Source organism: Vipera ursinii, assembly GCF_947247035.1.
Source record: "Vipera ursinii genome assembly, chromosome: 15".
In the NCBI taxonomy this organism is placed as follows: Eukaryota; Metazoa; Chordata; class Lepidosauria; order Squamata; family Viperidae; genus Vipera; species Vipera ursinii.
Genome location: NC_139528.1, coordinates 7,448,510 through 7,469,893, shown reverse-complemented (window position 1 = coordinate 7,469,893; position 21,384 = coordinate 7,448,510). Strand labels below are relative to the sequence as shown.

At 46.9% G+C, this 21,384-nt stretch overlaps 1 protein-coding gene across 6 annotated transcripts in view; it reads left to right on the top strand.

The window, feature by feature from the left end:
- Window positions 1–13,012: 13,012 nt before the first annotated feature.
- Window positions 13,013–21,384, top strand: part of PPP2R5B (protein phosphatase 2 regulatory subunit B'beta) — a 32,677-nt gene continuing 24,305 nt past the window's right edge. For 5 of the 6 annotated variants that reach the window (XM_083374241.1, XM_083374240.1, XM_083374238.1 and 2 more), the window contains exon 1: window positions 13,013–13,904. In XM_083374241.1, coding sequence (XP_083230367.1) covers window positions 13,706–13,904 — 199 coding nt within the window. In that variant the 5' untranslated portion in view covers window positions 13,013–13,705. The remainder of the gene's footprint in view (window positions 13,905–21,384) is intronic. The other variant, XM_083374237.1, reaches the window with a different exon arrangement.

The following is a 21,384-nucleotide window of genomic DNA, read 5'->3' as shown; positions in this document are numbered from 1 at the left end:
TTCTCCTTTTTTGGCCTGTCTGGTATTTGCCCAGCTTTGCCCTGACCCTTTTCCTCCCGCCCCTCCAAAAAAATAAATAAACGCACAGGTAGTCGTCGAATCACGACCACAGCATTTCCGTGGCTAAGCGAGACCGCTGTTAAGTGAATTTCGCCGTTTTACGACCTCTCTTGCCACTGTGGTTAAGCGAATCACGGCAGTTGTTAAGTTAGTCAGGCGGCTGTTAAGTGAATCTGGCTTCCCCATTGACTTTGCCGGGCAGAAGCTTTTCAAAAGGGGATCCTGGGACACGGCAACCGTGGTGGATACGTGCTGGCTGGGGAAAGGCTTAAAAGTTGCCAAGATTGGACACGTCCGCTTTAAAGCTGGTGGAGTGGTTTTGCTGTGATTCATACAGTGACCGAGAGGTGTGATCTTGATAAAAGGGTAGCTTTGACCTGTAGTATGAGATACACATCTTCAGAAATGTGTTTCAGCCTTTTATAAATGCCAAGTAGTCAAAACCTGAGTTTTTTCCCCATCTCTTCTATCTTAAAAAAAAAGATAATTGGTTTGTTTCAGATACGCTATACCTGGCTAGGAGTCAAATACAGCTAGTCCTTGACAGCTGGAACCAGAATTTGCTAAACAAGACGGTGGCTAAGAGTCGTGCCCCGATTTTATGACATTTTCGCCACGGTTGCTAAGCAAACCACTGCAGTTTGTTAAGTGAGCCACGCAGTCGTTAAGCGAATCTGGCTTCCCCCATTGACTTTGCTTGTCAAAAGTCGGCTGGGAAGGCCAAAGATGGCAATCAACCATTTATGATGTTGCAGCTGTCCTAAATACAGGCCAAACGCTTGGATTTTGATCAGGTGACTGCGATGGTTATAAGGGTGAGATCCAGCCGTAAATTACTTTTTTCAACACTGAACGGTTGCTAAGTCAATGTTGTAAGGGACATCTGTAAACAATGACTTTAGATCTCTTTCGCACCCCAAACAATATAGTTGTTACTGAATTTGGTGGCAAATGCTCACACCGCACACCCCAATGTTTGAACCAGTGGCTGCAGGGCAGTGTCACGCTTACAGCAGTGAATGGACCAACATTAGCCTTCCGAAAGATGCTGGTTTAGCAGTGCAGGAGAAATTGTTCCCCCTTTTGAATTTGGGAAGAAATTTTAGAAGGAACCTCTACGTCGGCGCTGTTCGTTTCATGCGCTTGCCAGGTGCAAAATCATTCTAAGCCACCAACGGTTGGCCTGGCGTTTGGCGACAGGAACATTCTGCCCTCTTCAAGACACTCGGCAGACGTTTGCCAAGCCAGGCTATTTTTTAGCACGCTTTATCGAACAAGGCTGCCTTTTGAGATTAATAATGCAAGATTCGCAACAAGCTGGTGCATCACAATGCGTCATTTTCTTCCTGGAACTTTCGTTTCGTTTATCATTTATCGAGAGACTTTGGAGCGTCTTCTTGAAAATTCTTGTTTCTTCCAATTGGTGACGAGCGTTCCCTCCCCGTGGGGTTCCAGTTAATGAGTTTGCAGCAGCCTTCCCCAGCCCGTCCTGTCTTGCACCCAAGGATGGTCAGAACCTGGCTAACCATTGATCGACTCACCTTTGCTGCCAGCTCTAAGCACATGGAGGGCCACCCACCCCTTTAGTTTTGGCCCTTCTTTCCCTTGAACTCAAATTCCTGGAAATCAACCTGCACACACAGTCCTGTGTGCTACTTCCTCTGGAGACCTTCTCCTTGCCTTTGACACAGTCCTTGCTGGTTTGGGTGCACCCACGTAGACAGCATCCAAGAATCACCGGATTGGAAAGGATTTTGAAGGTCATCTAGGCCAACCCCCCCTGCGCAATTGCAGGCTCCAGCAGAACGATATGATTCTCAACCTCAACAATGTTTGTAGACTACTTTGTTTTAGTTTGATCTATGCGTGGAGCAGTTTGGTCTACTGGTTAAGGCACCAGGTCAGGAAACGGGAGGCTCTGAGTTCAAATCCCACCTAAGGCCAGCTGGGTGACCTAGGGCGTCACTCGCTCTCAGCCCAGCCAACCTTCACAAGGGTTCTTCTTGTGGAGAGAGAAAAAAAGGAGGAAGGCGTGTTGATGCCTTGAATTGTTTGTACAAATAATAAAGGTGGAATATAAATAAATGCATGCAAAATGTTGTTATCTGTAAATTTCAACTCCCAGCATTCCCCCACTCTCTCTGCTGGAGCCCAGATGGTTTCCAACAGCTTTTGTTAGCAGCAGACCTAGATCCAGTCCTACAGTAGTCCTCAGCTTACGACAAGTGGCAGCGGAATTTCCATTTGTAAGCAGGGTGGCGTTAACCGAATCAAAGGATTCCCGATCATGAAAGACAGATCCAACCGAGAACCAAGGAGAAACTTCCTGACGGTGACTACAATCAGTGGGACAAATTGCCTGCAGAAGCCATGGGTGCTCCATCAATGGAGGCTTTTAAGAAGAGACTGGACAGCCATTTATCTGAAACGGACTCTAGGGTCTCCTGGTTTCAGCAGGGGGTTGGACTAGAAGACCTCCAAGGTCCCTTCCAATTCTGTTTTTCTGTAATCCCATTCCCCCCGGTGAGTGGCAAAATCTCACCTCTTTCGCCCCGCTTTTAATTCCGCACTATTTCAATTATCAGCAATAACAATGACTTTGATTGCACGGATGTGACGGTCCTGTTTTTATCTCCGAGGTTTGTTTTTCTTCCCGAAAGCTGCTCTCGGCAGAAGAACACAGAAGGAATTGACCACAAAATGCATTTCAGAAAGGTAAAGCTGGGGCTGAGCGATGACAGGGCATCCAAGCCACTCCGCCCACCCGCCCGATCTGCTTATCCAGATTAGTGAGCGACTGGCAGATGCGTTTGCATGGCCTGCTAAGCTTGGTTAATTTAAACCTGGATTAGTTTCCTCAGAGTTTAGCATCTTGGACAAGCCCTGCCTATAAGCTCGATTTATGATTCGTGCATTATTGCACAGACTCAGAAAATGGATGCGTTCACAGGCTGCGTAATCCCAGGCTCCATTTTTGTGCTAAATCCCCTAGGCCACTGCAGATTATTTTGTGAATTGCAATTAAGCAGTTCAACGGGTCAGAGGATCATAAGCGATTCCTCCTCCAGCATTGGAGCATCTCCCGAACACAAGCTGCGTTCCCAGGGTAGAAATATGTTTGGCTCCTCATTGTTATTGTAATTCCGTTTCAGTTTCATCCGTGCAATTTCGTTTTTTCTCCTGATTTATAAAGGCCAGAGATGCAAGCCAATCGACCTTGATTGCAATCAGAGCAGTAAATAAATACAGAAAAAAGGAGCGAACAGATCTTTTTATTTATGTGTGTGTGTGTGTGTGTGTGTGTGTGTGTGTGTAAGTTTTTTTCGGTCAGACCAGTTTGATCAATGCACCTTAGGTTTTTGAACTTGCTATATTGCAGTTCTATTATTATGATTTCTTTTGCCTTGCAGCTCCAACCTAGGAGCGTTAAGTAGGGCTCAAGTCGCTACTGCGATACATTGTGTATTCGAATTTCTTTTTGCTGACAAAGAGTTAAATTATATAGATATAATTTTCTACTTTTACAGTTGAATATTTAATAGACGATGTGTTGTCTGGGTCCATTAGTAATTCAGTGGTATATATATTAACTTCTTCAGTTTAGATCCAATATTACACCATCAAATGTTTCTGCTCTTCTTCCGGTAGTACCTGATTTCCCACACTAGGCAAATACAATTCTTATTGTTATGAATAAATATACAGTTGAATATCAACATCTTTGATTTTTACATTTTTCTCATATCAATGTCAGTTTTAGACAACTTTTTGAACCAAAACACATCTTAATTCCTTTTTTTTTTACAAATTTTATTGATTTTCTAATATTAAAAAAGGTAAAGGTTCCCCCGCACATGCGTGCTAGTCATTTCCGACTCTAGGAGCCGGTGCTCATCTCCGTTTCAAAGCCGAAGAGCCAGCGCTTGTCCGAGGACGTCTCCGTGGTCATGTGGCTGGCATGACTAGACGCCAAAGGCGCACGGAACGCTGTTACCTTCCCACCATAGTGGTCCCTATTTTTCTAGTTGCGTTTTTACGTGCTTTCGAACTGCTAGGTTGGCAGAAGCTGGGACGAGTAACAGGCGCTCACTCTGCTACGTGGCACTCGGGATTCGACCCATATTTGAAAAGCAACGTGGTGGCTGGGCAGTAGTAATTCGACTACATACAGATATCATTAGTACAGATTTCAAATTCCTACCATAAACATTTCCTCTCTTTTTCCCTTCATATATACTATTTGGAGATTTAAAGAAGTTTCATCCTATCAATCACATAGAAAATAACTTTCTTACATATATCCATAGTTTTAAGTTTACACATATTCTAATTGTTTTAACATACAATCTTTTAGACAATCAATCTAATAGATTTTTCAACTTTAATTTCCACTAACATTTAGATTTAACGTTTGGTATTTATCATTCCCAAGATAAGATGTGTATGTTGAACACAAGACATTGTTATGAACTGAGATAAAGAAAAAAAATTGGTCATTAAAATTTAGCAGTATAAATATTAATAGCTAATTTGAATATTGATTTGTGCATAAAAGTCATGTAAAGGTGAATAACGTAGACAAGCTAAAAGCCTATTGTTGAAAGTAATAAATAGGTCTATATGGAATGTTAAAAACGAAAATTATCAGTTTAAGCAAGAGATAGCAGATACAAAGAGGAGGAGAGGAAGTATTAAATATTGAAATAAAAAGAAATTTTGATTACTACCGCACTTAGTATTCCTATGTTCAGCCAGTATCCTGTTTTTGCTTTTTTTTAAAAAAAAAAAATTAATTTCCCATCAGTGTTCAAAATGTCTCCATTGTTTATAATCTGGGTAACCAAAAGCTTCCCATATTCAAACTTCTTAGCATTTTCCTGTTTCCCTTCTCATAACCAAATCGAATATTCTAATTACAAATCTTATCTTTATAGTCAGTGCTTTTTTTGTAAAAGAGAAAGGTGCCGGAACTCACACACGTCACACAACCCGCCTTGCCTACCCTACAAGGTTCTATCCAAAAAAGGTGCCGGAACTCCGTTCTGAGCGTTCTATGACAAAAAAAGCCCTGTTTATAGTTAAGATAATACTCCTATTTCTAGCAGTTATCTATTCTCCACCTTTCTTTTTTCAGACAGCTCCTTGATTGGGAAAACAACTTGTTTGCACAGAGGGTCCTCTGGACTTTTGACTCCGGAGGAGAAGGTGTGTGTGCGTGCGAGAGAGAGTGGGTCATTTCCTATTTATTTTTATTTTTTTGTCCTGGATGGCAAAATAAACTGGGTTGGTCTTGGGTGCAAATCAAAGACTTTCCTGCTTCAGCTGGTTTTCCCAACTCTGGCAAGGCGTCAGGCGAGGCAGGGGTGAACAAGGGCTTCCTAAACAGAGGGCGAAACTCGCATTCCTGTTCACAGGTCAGCGGCCACATTGGCTGAGGGACTGCGGCCTTCTTCCCTTCAGCCAATCGCCTGCTGCAGTTGGATCCAAATGCCACGGCGTGAAACCAATGGGGAGATTACGTGGCAACAGCTCGTGGCGTTAGTTTGAACTCAGCATGTTTGCTGAGTTAGAATCAGAAGCAGAAAGTTGGAAGGGACCTTGGAGGTCATCTAGTCCAACCCCCTGCACAGGTAGGAGACCCTCTACCATTCCAGACAAGTGGCTGTCCAGTCTCTTCTTAAAAGCCACCAGTGATGGAGCAGCCACAACTTCTAAAGGCAAGATGTTCCTCTGGTTAAAACTTAATTTTTATTTAATTTTTTTTTAACTGATTTTTTAATACCATTCAACAACGCTTATTCAACGAGTGTTGTCTGAGTTCATCATTCACTAATACAAATGAAATTCCTAATCCCTAGTTCACGTCTCCAACCACTGGTAAAATAAGTCCCAAGTCTGAAAATATTCTGTTTCTTCTTTTTCTTTCAGTCTCAAAGTAAGTCTGTCCCATTTCTGCACAGTCTAGTATTTTTTTAATTATTTCTTCCTCCGTTGGTGTTTCTTCGTTTTTCCAATATTGTGCAAAATAAGTCTTGCTACTGCTGTCACATGCAGAATCAACCTAGAACTAAGGAGAAACTTCCTGACAGTTAGAACAATTAACCAGTGGAACCACCTGCCTCCAGAAGTGGTGAATGCTTCAACACTGGAGGTTTTTAAGAAGAGACTGGACAGCCATTTGCCTGAAATGGTATAAGGTTTCCTGCCTGAGCAGGGGGTTGGACTAGATGACCTCCAAGGTCCCTTCCAACTTTTATTATTATTATTATTATTATTATTATTATTATTATTATTATTATTATTATTATTATTATTTACTTTGTTTATCAAGCTTTTCTGGCATTATACTTAATTAAAAAAAGTTCAGGTTTAAAATCTACGTTTCCCCAGCATCTTTTCTAGACAAATATGTGTTTTGTCCAATATTTCTTTGCTTTAATACATGTCCACCATAAACGATAAGTACCTGGCTTATGATTACATTCCCAACATTTATCCAACGTATTTTTAAACATTTTTGTTAATCTTGCTAGTGGCAAGGGCCATCTATAAAACATTTTGTATAAGTTTTCTTTATAAGAGGTTGACATTGTCAACTTACAATTTCTTTCCCCACAAGCTTTGCCATTTCTCTATATCCAAAATTCTTTACCCAGGTTATCGTTTCTTTTACTTGTTCATCTTCCATTTCCAATTTTAATAAAAGATTATACATTTTCCTAATTAGGTTTTCATCAGAGGTTAATAATATCTGATCGAACAAGGTCTGCTCTTTATAAAATCCATACAATTTAACATCTTTATCATCTCTCACTTGCATCTGTAATTGTGGCCACCATGATAAATAAGTACCCTGATTTTCCATCTCTTGTCTAGATTTTAGCTTCCCTTCAGCGCTTAAAATATCTTTATATGACACTATTTTCTCAAGGCTAACTAGATTTGGGTGTACAAATGCTTCCATTGTTGAAAGCCATCCTGGAATTTTGAAATATATATTTACATTTTTTCCCCCATGTTAGCAATAATGCATTTCTAATATAGTGGTTTTGAAAGTATGAATTTTATTTTTTTCCCCTACCATAAAAAGGCATGCCAACCAGGTTGTAAGTCATGCCCCTCCAAATACAACAATCTTTTCTTTCTGAGGGTTATCTATTCTTTTATCCGTGTTAACACCGATGCTTGCTAATATAAAACCCAGTCTGGCACACCCAAATTTTAGGTTGCATCTCTCTTCAATGATCTTCCACCCGTTGCTTCTTGTCCTGTTCTCAGGATTCAGGAAGGAATCGTAGGACTGGAGGTGTTTTGTTCAACCCTCTGCTTAAGCAGGAAATCCTATATACCATTCCAGACAAATGGCTGTCCAGTCTGTTCTTAAAAGTCTCCAGTTAGGAGGTAAACCGTTACACTGAATAAGAGTCCTCACTGACAAGGTTGCTTCTCTCTTTGATTAATTTCCATCCGTTGCTTCTTCTCCTGCCTTCTGGTGTTTTGGAGAATAGCTTGACTCCCCCTTCTTTGGGGCAGCCCCTGAGATACTGGAACACTGCCATCATGTCCCTCCTCGTCCTTCTTTTCTCTAAAAGGTAAAGGTAAAGGTAAAGGCTCCCCCGCACATGCGTGCTAGTCGTTTCCGACTCTAGGGGCCGGTGCTCATCTCCGTTTCAAAGCCGAAGAGCCAGCGCTTGTCCGAGGACGTCTCCGTGGTCACGTGGCCGGCATGACTGGACGCCAAAGGCGCACGGAACGCCGTTACCTTCCCACCGGAGTGGTCCCTATTTTTCTACTTGCATTTTTACGTGCTTTCGAACTGCTAGGTTGGCAGAAGCTGGGACGGGTAACAGGCGCTCACTCTGTTACGCGGCACTCGGGATTCGACCCGCCAAACTTCTGATCGACAAGCTCAGCAGCCAAATCCAATTTCTGCAAATGTTCTTCATAGACTTTAGCCTCCAGCCCTCTAATCATCTTTGTGGCTCTTCTCTGCACTCTTTCCAGACTCTGATCAGGGTGTCTAGTCCCTTTGCAGCTTCCCCAAATGGCAAATTAATCAGTAAGCAAATTAACCCATTCAGAAGCCAAGCTTTCCCTTTACCGTACTTTCATTTCCTGTCCTTCTGAGAATTGCTGAGTTTTACTCACGGATGGACAGAGATCTTAGCAAAATGCATTTTTTTTTAAAAAAAAGAGAAAGAAAAGAAATGTAGGTCAGCCGTTGCTTCTTTGTCGCAAAGTCCTGACAGTTGCCATTCAAAAGTACAGCAAGTACATGGAAAACCGTACTTACCTTGTCTTCTTTATCTGGGTCTACGCAGTAAAACACACACACTGCTGTTCTCATTCCTAAATTTGGAGTTGTTATTTTTTTAAATTGCCTTCCTGCAAGCTTGATAAAGAATTAATGTCCCCCAAAGCTTGCTCAGTTTCCCAACAGTTTCTCTAGGTTTACCCATCATGCAAAACCTACAATCTGGTGTGAATGGAACAGAACAGAATGCAGAATAGAATAGAATAGAATAGAATAGAATAGAATAGAATAGAATAGAATAGAAAATGGAATGAAGAATAAAACAGAACAGAACAGAATAGAATAAAACAGATAATGGAATGAAGAATAGAATAAGAATAAGAATAAGAATAAGAATAAGAATAGAATAGAATAGAATAGAATGGAATGGAATGGAATGGAATGGAATGGAATGGAATAGAATAGAATATGAATAGAACAGACCAGAATAGAATAGAATTAAGAGAGAATAGAATAGAATAGAATAGAATAGAATAGAATAGAATAGAAATTAATAGAATAGAATAGAATGGAATAGAATATAGAGAATAGAACAGTAAATAGGGAATAGAATAGAATAGTAAATAGAGAATAAGAATAAAAATAAGAATAGAATAGAATAGAATAGAATAGAATAGAATAGAATAGAATAGAATAGAATACTGTAGAGCTGGCAGGGACCTTGGAGGTCTTCTAGTCCAGCCCCCTGCTCAAGCAGGAGAACCTATACCTGTCCAGTTTTTTCTGAAAAACTGCCAATGATGAAGTACCCACAACATCTGGTGGCAAGCGGTTCCACTGGTGAATTGTTCTCACTGTTAGGAATTTTCTTCTTAATTCCAGGTTGCTTCTCTCCTTGACTAGTTTTCATCCATTGTTTCTTGTCTTGCCTTCTGCTGCACTGGAAAATAAGTTGACACCCCCCCATCTTTGTGGTAATTCCCAGGGGTTGTGTGCACCGACCTAAAAACACTGCAGTTGTGTTTCAACCGCAGGATGAGCCACGGATCACTCTTGTTGGCAAACCTGTATATTTCAGCTTGCCTGAATTAACAGCATTTTTAACTGTTATTTTCCACTGCCAGTTTTTGTCAGATGGCAGTGGGGGGGAGGGGGGAAGCTAGGTTGACCAAATATGGAAGATCTCTTATTTTTAATAAATAGTCTTATGTGACCAACCTGAACCATAATGAAATCAAGGTTTCATCCCAGTTCATTCATCATTTTAGAAGAGTCTCAGAATTGCAACGTTTAAAATAAGCTTATTACTAGGTTTATGGCCCCAAAGCTAAATATTGTCAGCAACAGATATGGAAAGCGCTTTATTTCCATTAGACAATCTGTGACTTGTTGGGTTATCATTTCAACTTATACAAAACTGAGGGGAAAAAATGACAGGCAAAAAAGCCGGAGTGACTTCTGGCGGGCTTCCCCATTGATTTTCCTTGTAGGAAACCGGCAGAGCGCATGGATCATAGCTGACTGCAGCGGTGAAACACCGAAGCAGCCACAACGTTACCAAATTTCAATCCTAAAGGTAAAGGTAAAGGTTCCCCCGCACATGTGTGCTAGTCGTTTCCGACTCTAGGGGCCGGTGCTCATCTCCGTTTCCAAGCCGAAGAGCCAGCGCTTGTCCGAGGACGTCTCCGTGGTCATGTGGCCGGCATGACTAGACGCCAAAGGCGCACGGAACGCTGTTACCTTCCCACCGGAGTGGTCCCTGTTTTTCTGCTTGCATTTTTATGTGCTTTCGAACTGCTAGGTTGGCAGAAGCTGGGACGAGTAACAGGGGTGCATTCCGTAAGTTGGCCCATTTAGGGTACATCAGTTCAAAAAATTGTTGCTCTAAGATGCACCGTTTCACCCAGTTTAAAGGTTGCAAACAATCAAACCGCCGTGTGAGTTTCAGGAGCAAACGGGTAAGAGACATTCAGAAACAAATGTGAAAACACTCTTCCAATTCATGAAATCACAGGCTGCACAGCAGCTGAAGGTCAGGCTCATGTTCCTATTATATTACCATGTTTTTATGGATAAGTAAAAAAAAATGGCAGCATTCAGATTACACCAAAACTAACCACAGCAGCTGGGGCCACTCAAGTCGTATTTCGGCTTCTCTTGCAGCGCAAAGCCAGTCTGTGCGGTTCACTTACAATTACTGTATTATGGAAAATCCTGCCCGAAACAAGGATTGAGCTGATCACTGTTCAATTATCTTAAAGGTAAAGGTTCCCCCGCACATGCGTGCTAGTCGTTTCCGACTCTAGGGGCCTGTGCTCATCTCCGCTTCAAAGCCGAAGAGGACGTCTCCGTGGTCATGTGGCTGGCATGACTAGACACCAAAGGCGCACGGAGCGCAGTTACCTTCCCACCGGAGTGGTCCCTATTTTTCTACTTGCATTTTTACGTGCTTTCGAACTGCTAGGTTGGCAGGAGCTGGGACGAGTAACACTCACTCTGTTACGCGGCACTCGGGATTTGACCCGCCAAACTGCCGACCTTCTGATCGACAAGCTCAGCGTCCTAACCCACTGAGTCACCCTGTCCCTTCAATTATCTTATGCACAGGTATTACAGGTAAATTATTCTTCAGGAGTTATCATAATCATAATAGTAAAGTTGGAAGGGACCTTGGAGGTCATCTAGTCCAACCCCCTGCTCAGGCAGGAAACCCTATACCATTTCGGACAAATGGCTGTCCAGTCTCTTCTTAAAAACTTCCAGTGTTGGAGCATTCACCGCTTCTGGAGGCAGGTTGTTCCACTGGTTAATTGTTCTAACTGTCAAGAAGTTACTCCTTAGTTCTAGGTTGCTTCTCTCCTTGACTAGTTTCCATCCGTTGCTTCTCGTCCTGCCTTGGGGCGCTTTGGAGATGAGATAGCCTTGTCTTCCAAAAATATTTTCACAAAATCATCCCTGTTTATGGCTATTCTTTTTGCAATTTAATTAAGTGCTATGTAAGGAATTCACAGGTAATGTTGATGTGACACGTGGGAACTGACTCCCATTTCTGACAGTTCCAATGTCCCAGGATCACATCGTCCCCTTTTGGGACCTTCTGACATGCAATGGGAAAGCCAGATTCCGTTAACAACTGTGGCCAGGAAAGTCGTAAAATGGGGCAAAACTCTCAAGAAATGTCTCGCTCGGCAACTGAAATTTTGGGCACAATTGTAGTCGTAAGTTGAGGACTACCTGTCAGTTGCACGGCTTATGATTGTGCGAAACAGGGATCAAGCAGTCTACCTTGCAGGAGCGTTGCACCTTCCTTCTGGATCTCGGGGCATCGGGCATTGGCACTTCCCACGTGCAAAAAGCGGTGGGGGTCAGAGCATCGACCCCCTCCCCGCCCCATGGCAGGCAGGGCAGGGAGGGGCAGCAACCACGCGGCCTGCCCCAATCGGGTCCCCCCTTTGAATGGGATGTGTTGATCCAGCATCAGCCCGACTCAGTCTGAGATGGGGAATTTTGCAGGGGGGGTTGGAACGCCTTTGGCTGGGGATGATGGGTGAGGCAGATGGACAGCCGGAGAAGAGCCCTGTGGCATCGGCTGGGGAGGGTGGGAGCTGTAGCTGGATGGCCCGAGAGCCTCCAGACAAGAATAGGCTGGGCAGGATGGGTGCTATAGCCGGACACCCAGAGTATCCTCATGGGATCAGCTGGGGAGGATGGGTGCTGTAACCAGATCCCCTGAGAGCAGCCTCATGGGATTGGCTGGGGAGGATGGATGCTGTATCCAGATCCCCTGAGAGCAGCCTCATGGGATTGGCTGGGGAGGATGGGTGCTGTAACCAGATACCCCGAGAGCAGCCTCAGGGGACCGGCTGGGGAGGATGGATGCTGTATCCAGATCCCCTGAGAGCAGCCTCCCAGGATCGGCTGGGGAGGATGGGTGCTGCATCCAGACCCCCTGAGAGCAGCCTCACGGGACCCGGTGGGGAGGATGGGTGCTGCATCCAGATCCCCCGAGAGCAGCCTCACGGGACCGGCTGGGGAGGATGGGTGCTGTAACCAGATCCCCCGAGAGCAGCCTCACGGGACCGGCTGGGGAGGATGGGTGCTGTATCCAGATCCCCTGAGAGCAGCCTCACGGGACCGGCTGGGGAGGATGGGTGCTGTAACCAGATCCCCCGAGAGCAGCCTCACGGGACCGGCTGGGGAGGATGGGTGCTGTATCCAGATCCCCTGAGAGCAGCCTCATGGGACTGGCTGGGGAGGATGGGTGCTGTAACCAGATCCCCCGAGAGCAGCCTCACGGGACCGGCTGGGGAGGATGGGTGCTGCATCCAGATCCCCCGAAAGCAGCCTCACGGGACCGGCTGGGGACGATGGGTGCTGCATCCAGATCCCCTGAGAGCAGCCTCACGGGACCGGGTGGGGACGATGGGAAGCGGGGCACGGAGCACCCTGGCTCTGCAAAGGCGGCGGGGGGGGGAAAGAAGCTGGCGCCGAGCGCTCGAGTCCCCCCCTCCCTCCCCCCTCCCTCCCTCGGCCGGGCCGATGACATCACCTCTGCCGGAGCCTGACGCAGCTTCTATTTTTAGGGGCCAATGGGAGGGCCCCCGCCGGGGTCACGTGGGCGCGGGCAGGTGGCGGGGGCGCAGGCGCGCGCGGGGCGGGGGGGGAGGAGGCGGAGGCGGCGAGCGCGGGAGCGAGCACTGCGCGTGCGCGGCCTCTCTCTCTCTCTCTCTCTCTCTCGCGACGCCCGCCCGGAGCCGCCTGCGGAGGGAGGGGAGCCGGCCGCGCACCTGCCGCCCCTGCCGCCTAGCCGGGCACCCATGGGAAGGGGCCGGGCCGGAGCCGCGCCCGGGTCCCGCCTGCCTGCTCCGCGCTCGGGGATGGCCCCGCCGCCGCCGCCTTGACCTTGCCCGGGACGCCGCTCCGCCACCTGCGGGCCGGCAGAGAGACCGGAGGGGGGGGGCTGCTCCTCCGCCAGGCCGCTGTCCAACCGGGGTAGCTCCGTCCAGCCTCCCGGGCTGAGTGGCAGGCGCGGCGGGGGGGGGGGCTCTCCGTGCTTCTCTGCAACCCCCCCAAAAAAAGGGTCTCCAGGCTTGCTCGGCTTCCCTCCCCCTCCCGATGGGGGGGTGCTGAGCTGGATGCCCCCCCGGCCCGCAGCCCCCCCTCCGATGTGAACCCCCCCCCCTGCGGCTGCTGGGGACTCCATCGCACCTGTCCGGGCACACCTGAGATTGGCCGGGCGCCAGAGCGGGACAGGTGAGAGGTGATGGGGTGCCGGCTGCGGCCGGAGGAGGGGATGCCCGGCGCCCCTCTGCGGGATTAAGGCCGGCCTCCTCCAGGGCATCCTCTTGCCAGGCTCCAGCTGCCGGAAGGGACTCTGCCCCGCTTAACGACATGGAGACCAAAATCCCGCCGGCCGTCACCCCGACCAGCCCGTCGTCCCCGGGGATGTCCCCGGTGCCCCCGCCGGACAAAGTGGACGGTTTCTCCCGCCGGTCGCTCCGCCGCTCCCGCCAGAGACGGTCGCACAGTTCCTCCCAGTTCCGCTACCAGAGCAACCAGCAGGAGCTGACCCCTCTCCCCCTGCTGAAAGGTAGGCCTGGGCTTGGGGGGCTCGGAGGGCTGGACGGCCGCCCTCCTCTTCCAGGGCTTGTCGGCGTCCAAGCCGCCCTCGGCTGCCCGTCGCATGCCAGGCTGGCCCGAAGGAGGCGGCCTTGCCGAGATGTCTGGCCGGAGAGCCCAGGACAGGCCAAACCCCAAAGAGAATGCAGAACCGCAGAGTTGGAAGGGACCCTTGGAGGTCTTCTAGTCCAGCGTTTCCCAACCTTAGGAACTTGAAGATGCGTGGACTTCAACTCCCAGAATTCCCCAGCCAGCTATGCTGGCTGGGGAATTCTGGGAGTTGAAGTCCACGCATCTTCAAGTTCCTAAGGTTGGGAAACGCTGTTCTAGTCCAACCCTCCTCCCCCCCCCCCCAGCTCGGACGGGAAAAACTATACCGCTTCAGACAAAATGGAATTCCCGGTTCCTTCCTGCGTTGGCTCTGCAGAACTTGCTCAAATAAACTGTAGTTTGCCTCTTTGTGAGTCCAGTCGAGGCTACGGTAGTTTGTAATTGATGAAGGCTTGCACTGGGCAGTTTGGGGTTGTTTCATGTAATAATGCCGCTTGGGGTTTGTGTGAAAGCCCTCATAAGCAGGCCTATACATAGAATGAAGGCTACTGCTAAGCTTGTAAGCCGCCCTGAGTCTTCGGAGAAGGGCGGGATATAAATGGAATTTATTATTATTAAAAAGTGTGGGTAATTTATTTTTGTTAATGTTTATCCTGCCTCTTTATTATTTTTACAAATACCACCAAGGCAAGGGGGTTGGAGAATACCTCCAAGGTCCCTTCCGACCGTATTATTCTATGTTCTAATGCAGCAAACGTACCTAACACTCCTTCCTCTTCCTGTTTCCCCCACAACAACCCTGTGAGGTGGGCTGGGCTGAGAGAGAAGGACTGGTCCAAAGTCAGCCAGCTGGCTTTTGTGCCTAAGACAAGAGTAAAACTCACTGTCCCCTGGTTTGGCTTGAGCTGGCGATAAATAAACCAGAGCCATGCATTTGAGAACTCTAATTTATTTATGTAATAGATTTTTATCCTGCTTTTATTACCGTATAAGTAACTCGGAGCAGAAACATAACTAATGCAGGCAGTCCTTGACTTACAACAGTTCGTTTAGTGACCATTCAAAGTTACAACGGCACTGAAAAAAATGACTTATGACTGCTTTTCACAGTTACGACCACTGCTGCATCCCCAGGATCATGTGATCAAAATTCAGATGCTCGGCAACTGACTCATATTTATGACCGTTGCTGTGTCCAGGGGTCATGTGATCCCTTTTGGCAACCTTCTGACGGGCAAAATCAATGGGGAAGTCAGATTCATTTAACAACCCGGTTACTAACTGATCAACTGCAGTGATTGGCTTAACAAATGAGGCAGGAAAGGTCGTAGAATGGGGCAAAATTCACTGAACTAATGACTCACTTAACGACAGAAATTTTGGGCTCAATTTTGGCCGTAAGCCGAGGGCTACCTGGATTCCTCCCTCCCTCTCTCCCTGTCACAACAGTCCCGATGGAGATTTCCATTCTTATATTTTTAATGTTCTCCTCTAGTAATGGAAGTTGGAGCGATGTTGCTGGAGACGGCTGAGATGCAGAATAATTTATTTATTTATTTATTTATTTATTTGATTTGTATACCGCCCTTCTCCCTAAGGACTCAGGGCGGTGAACGGTGACATAAATGTCAAAATGTACAAATACAGAAAATTGAAAATAAATTAAGCCCTACTGCCTAAATGTAGAAGATAAATTAAAACCACAATTAAAATTAAACCCCTCAGACCAGACCGGATTGCTTAAATAGATATGTTTTTAGATCGCATCAGAAGGAGCGAAGGTCGGGTGCCATCAACCGGTAAATGGTTCCATAGGTCAGGCGCGCCCACAGAGAACGCTCTCCCCCTGGGAGCCACCAAGCGGCATTCTCCGAACGGTGGCACCCTTAGGAGGCCCTCTCTGTGGGAACGCACAGGGCGGAGGAAAGTTGATGCTGGCAGCAGGTGATTCCCAAGGTACTCCGGACCCATGCCATGTAGGGCTTTAAAAACCATTACAAGCGCCTTGAATCTCACCCGGAGGATAACTGGGAGCCAATGCAGCTCACGGAGTAGAGGTGTAACATGGGAGTATCGGGAGGCTCCCAATACGACTTTCGCAGCTGCATTCTGTACCAGTTGGAGCCTCCGAGTGGTCCTTAAGGGGAGCCCCATGTAGAGAGCATTGCAGTAATCTAAACGAGAGGTCACGAGCGCATGAGTGACTGTACGCAGGGCATCCCGGTTCAGATAGGGCCGCAACTGGCACACCAGGCGAACCTGGGCAAAGGCTCCCCTAGTCACAGCTATTATGTGGTCTTCCAAAGAAAGCTGTGAGTCTAGGACAGGGGTCGGCAACCTCGGCTCTTTTATGACTCATGGACTTCAACTCCCAGAATTCCTGAGCCAGCCATGCTGAGGGAAAAGGGGAGAGGTTTCCATGCTGAGCCATGCTGGCTCAGGAATTCTGGGAGTTGAAGTCCACGAGTCATAAAAGAGCCAAGGTTGCCTATGCCTGGCCTAGGCCGCTTTATGACTTGTGGACTTCAACTCCCAGAATTCCTGAGCCAGCCACGCTGAGGGGAAAGGGAGAGGTTTCCATGCTGAGACACGCTGGCTCAGGAATTCTGGGAGTTGAAGTCCACAAGTCATAAAAGAGCCGAGGTTGCCTACCCCTGGCCTACGCTGCTTTATGGCTCGCGGACTTCAACTCCCAGAATTCCTGAGCCAGCCACGCTGAGGGGAAAGGGAGAGGTTTCCATGCTGAGACACGCTGGCTCAGGAATTCTGGGAGTTGAAGTCTGCGAGTCATAAAAGAGCCTAGGTTGCCTACCCCTGACATAGAACATTGAATCATAGGGCTGGGAGGGACCTCAGAGGTCTCCTAGTCCAACCCCCTGCTCTAGGCAGGAGACTTTATACCATCGTGGACAAACAGCTGTCCAGTCACTTCTTGAAAGTCTCCAGTGATGGAGCCCCCACAACATCTGGTGGCAAGCTGTTCCACTGATTCATTGCTCTCACTGTCGGGGGAATTTCTCCTTAGTTCTAGGTTGCTTCTCCTTAGTGCTTGATAGGTTTCCATCTGTCGCTTGCTTCTTGTCCTGTCTTGAGTTGTTTTGAAGGACGGGGGACCCCCCCTTTTGTGTGAGAGCCCCTCAAGGCAGTTGTCATATGTCCAGGTCTTTCTCTTCGTTAGACCACGGTAGACACTCCCAATTCCCGCAACCGTTCGTCATACAATTTAGCCTCCAAGCTCCTTACCTCTTTATTGCTCTCCCCCCCCCTCCCCGCACTCTTTCCTGAGTCTTAGTATCTCGGTTGTGTGAACTGACCTCAGTGTGGCTGAGATTCAGCCTGTAGAATAAGAGATTTTGAGAGGTGAGGAAAGCAGCCACAAAGCCCCTTAAAAGAAAACAAAAAAAACACCCTGGCCTTGGGTGGTCTTCATTCTTGGGTTGGGTTTTTATAAATAGTTTTAATTTTAATATGTATTAATTTTATGGGCATAATGGTTTAATGGCTTTTTAATTTTTGTATTCTGTTTTTTATTATGTATTGCCCTGTTCACCGCCCTGAGTCCTTTGGGAGAAGGGCGGTATACAAATTAAATTATTAAATTAAATTAAATTAAAATTCTTAGGAGAAACTAACATTGTTTTGCCTACGAGGGCCAGATTCGCACGACACACTAGTCTAAGCTCAAATGAAGTTGGGCACTTTGTGGTCCATTTGCATTTAGCCTCGATTTAGCCCACTATGTGAAACAGCCATCACTCTTAGGCCATAATATATATATATATATATATATATATATATATATATATATATATATATATAGAGAGAGAGAGAGAGAGAGAGAGAGAGAGAGAGAGAGAGAGAGAGAGAGAGAGAGAGAGAGAGAGAGAGAGACATGGTTTGTATGAATGCAGCCATTGCGGTAACCAGGGTTTAGCGTTTTCTGTGAATGCACCCAGGAACTTCCAGCTCAGTCTCTTGACAGGATTCAGGAAAAGATGCAGAGAAAGTCTCTAATTTACTGGAGGGCCCAATAAACTCCTGCCATCCAGGAGACTGCTTAGGCTGGGTGAAATTGATAAACATGACTTTGGCTTTCTTGAGGTGGGATGCGAATTGGTGAGCGTAAAAGATTCAGAGGATCAGCCCCGTAAGTAGGTGACAAGGATCATCCCCATCTCATCTTGCAGCTCTCGTGAGCGGATGGATAATTATTGGATCTTTTTCTAGGGAGATGACTTGGTTTATAATGCAGCTTCCTGGCTCACAACCGTGGGGTTTCTTGAGCAGGAGGTTAAGAAGGGACATAGGCAAGAAAGGTTGGATCCTGGAAAAACTCAAATGTTAGGTGTTGTTTGCAGGAAAGGACCAGCCTGGGTCTTGCATCTTCTCCAGCATCTTACTTAAGGGATTATGTTCTAAGGCTCCTGGGGGAAAATGCAGGGATTTGGCTGGAATCTGTGTGAGAGTTGCTTTTATCGATTGCTAGTAAAAAAACGATAGGAAAGAAATCATGTTTTACTGACGATCTCTTAGCCAAAATGCAAACTCTTTAATGATTGCTAAACAGCCCAAGAGCCATTAAACAAATGACGTATTACTAGGAAACGGCCAGGCAGATTGCAAAGAAATAACAAAACTTATTAGCTATTTTAAAAAAAAAAGCAAAATATCCATAAATTTTAACTCTCTTTCTCATGCACAGAGGAGCAAATATCTGGGGCCGCGCCCCACCCCACCCCAGCTGAACAACAATATCATGGCAAAGGAGGGTTTCGTTGCAACAAAATATTTCTCTCTTAAAAAATGAAGGGGAGAAAACTCAAGAAACATTTTGTCCTTTTTGGAGGCTGAAAGAAAAGGGAACAAAAGAAAAATCAGGTCCTCGCCAAAGTAAAACCAACCCAAATATGAAAAAGCCGAGGTTTTTTTTTCACTATCAATCCTTCTGTCTGTCTATCCATCCATCTATCTGTCTGTCCATCCTATCCTTCCTGTATTTTTCCTTTCCATCCCTCCCTCCCTCCCTTTGTATGTCATCTATCCGTATGCATCTATCTACCTACCTACCACTCATCTGCTTTTATCTATTCACTAACTTCTATCCATTCATCCTTCGTTTTGTCTTTTCTCCCTCCCTAACTCTCTCTCTCTCTTCAAATTTAGGGACTGCCCATCTCTCTGATACGGTGACTCTGGGCAGCAGTATACATTCATTCCTCTCTTCCATTTTTCTCCCACCCGGTGCTCCTCAGAGGGGCTTGGTCTCCGTAACCCCTCCCCCCAGGAGAGCAGCTGGGAGCTTCTGCAATTTGACATCAAACAAATCTGGAGTGTGTGGTTTGGAGAAGGCCAGTAAACAAAAACAGGCCTGGCTGGGAAATTCTGGGAGCTGGAAGTCCATCCCAGACCAAGGTGGAGAAGCACGGCCAGACGGCCTGTTTTCGTTATTCAGTTTTGCCACCTTGGCTTAATAAATGAGAATCTTTGTGGGTGGCTTGCTTGCAGACGTTTCGTGACCCAACTAGGGAACATCATCAGTGCTAGAAGAGTTTGCAGGGGGGTGGAAGAGGATTTGGGGCCCTGGGGTCTCTCTGAGCTGGGTGGTGTTCTTGCCGACGTTTCGTGACCCAACTAGGGAACATCATCAGTGCACTTTTTTTGGGGTTACTTATTTTGGCAATGAAACCTCTGCAAGAAAATAACGAAGCTCAGAGAGCACCCAGGGCCCCACAATCCTCCTCCTCCTCCACAACCCCACATCCCTTCTAGCCTTGATGATGTTCCCTACTTTGGGTAATGAAACGTCTGCAAGAAAACCACCAAGCTGAGAGAGGATTTCTGCCTTCTTCGTGGGAAGCACAGCGAGCTTTTTCTCAACTTCAGCATCCTCTCTTATCTCAGCCGATGGTCTCTTCTCCAGATGTGGTCTCAAGTTTTCTCCTGAGATTCCTTGCCACAGGAACCCGGTCCTATTGGAGGGGATATCTGATGCTCCCAGGTTCCCTACTGTGTTCCTACATGCTGGAGTACCTCGGTGTAAGCCATCAGCCTCCCAGCTGCCATGGTTACAGTTCCCGGGGGGGGGGGCTGCCAGAGCTGCTTGGTGGCCCCAAGGGGCATCGGGGAGCGGAGAACGCAGGAAATGGTGGCAACATGCCCACAGCGCCTCAGCCCTAACCAGCCTTCTGCTCTCACGCCATTCCTTAACGGTATTCCTTGCTCCGAAGGCCTGCTGGCAATGTACGGAGGATGGCAACTCCTTGGCATCCTTGCAGTGGCCGTCCTGGGGTCTCTGCGACCCGATTCTGCAAGTGGCAGCCCTCTTCCCCTCTGCAGACCCAGGTGGGGGGCTCTCTAAAAGTGGCAGCAGAATCAAGGATTCCCACAGGGTGTCGGGTGTTTTGAGATATATATATATATAATTGCAACTTTCAGTCCTCAAAAAAGCAGCTTTATACTTTCCCTTGACTATTTTGAGCCTGGTCAAACGCACGGGCTTGCACTGAATCAAATTATCGATGAATAATTTGTGAACCTCCAGAAGTTGTTCGCTTAGCTTTCTGGTTACTGGCAGGTTAATAACGATGATGATGATGATAAAGTTGGAAGGGACCTTGGAGGTCATCTAGTCCAACCCCCTGCTCAGGCAGGAAACCGTGTACCATTTCGGACAAATGGCTGTCCAGTCTCTTCTTAAAAACTTCCAGTGTTGGAGCATTCACCACTTCTGGAGGCAGGTTGTTCCACTGGTTAATTGTTCTAACTGTCAGGAAGTTTCTCCTTAGTTCTAGGTTGCTTCTCTCCTTGATTAGTTTCCATCCGTTGCTTCTTTGTCCTGCCTTCACGGGCTTTGGAGAATAGCTTGACTCCCTCTTCTTTGGGGCAGCCCCTGAGATACTGGAACGCTGCTATCATGTCCCCCCTTGTCCTTCTCTTCATTAAACTAGACATACCCAATTCCAGCAGCCGTTCCTTATATGTTTTGGCCTCCAGTCCCCTGAGCATCTTTGTCGCTCTTCTCTGTACTCTTTCCAGAGTCTCAACATCTTTCTTACATCATAAGGTTAGCTAAGGTTAGCTAAGATACTGGGAATATAGCCCCTAGATTCAGGGGTGACGTATCATGACTTTTCCCCCCATTGCCAGAGCTGGGATGGGCGCAGTTTCGGTATGACGCATCCGGCCCGTGGGCTGGCACTTTGACGCCCCTGGCCTAGATCCATGCTTCTCAACAGTGACCATCTATGTATGGACTTCATCTCCCAGAATTCCCCAGCCAGCATGGGAGTCCACATGTCTTCAAGTGGCCATTGTGGAGAAACACTGATCTGAATGTTCAAAAGTTTCCCATCCCTAATGAAAGAGGTGTCCTTCCTTGTTTATTGTTTAGGGGGAGGGGA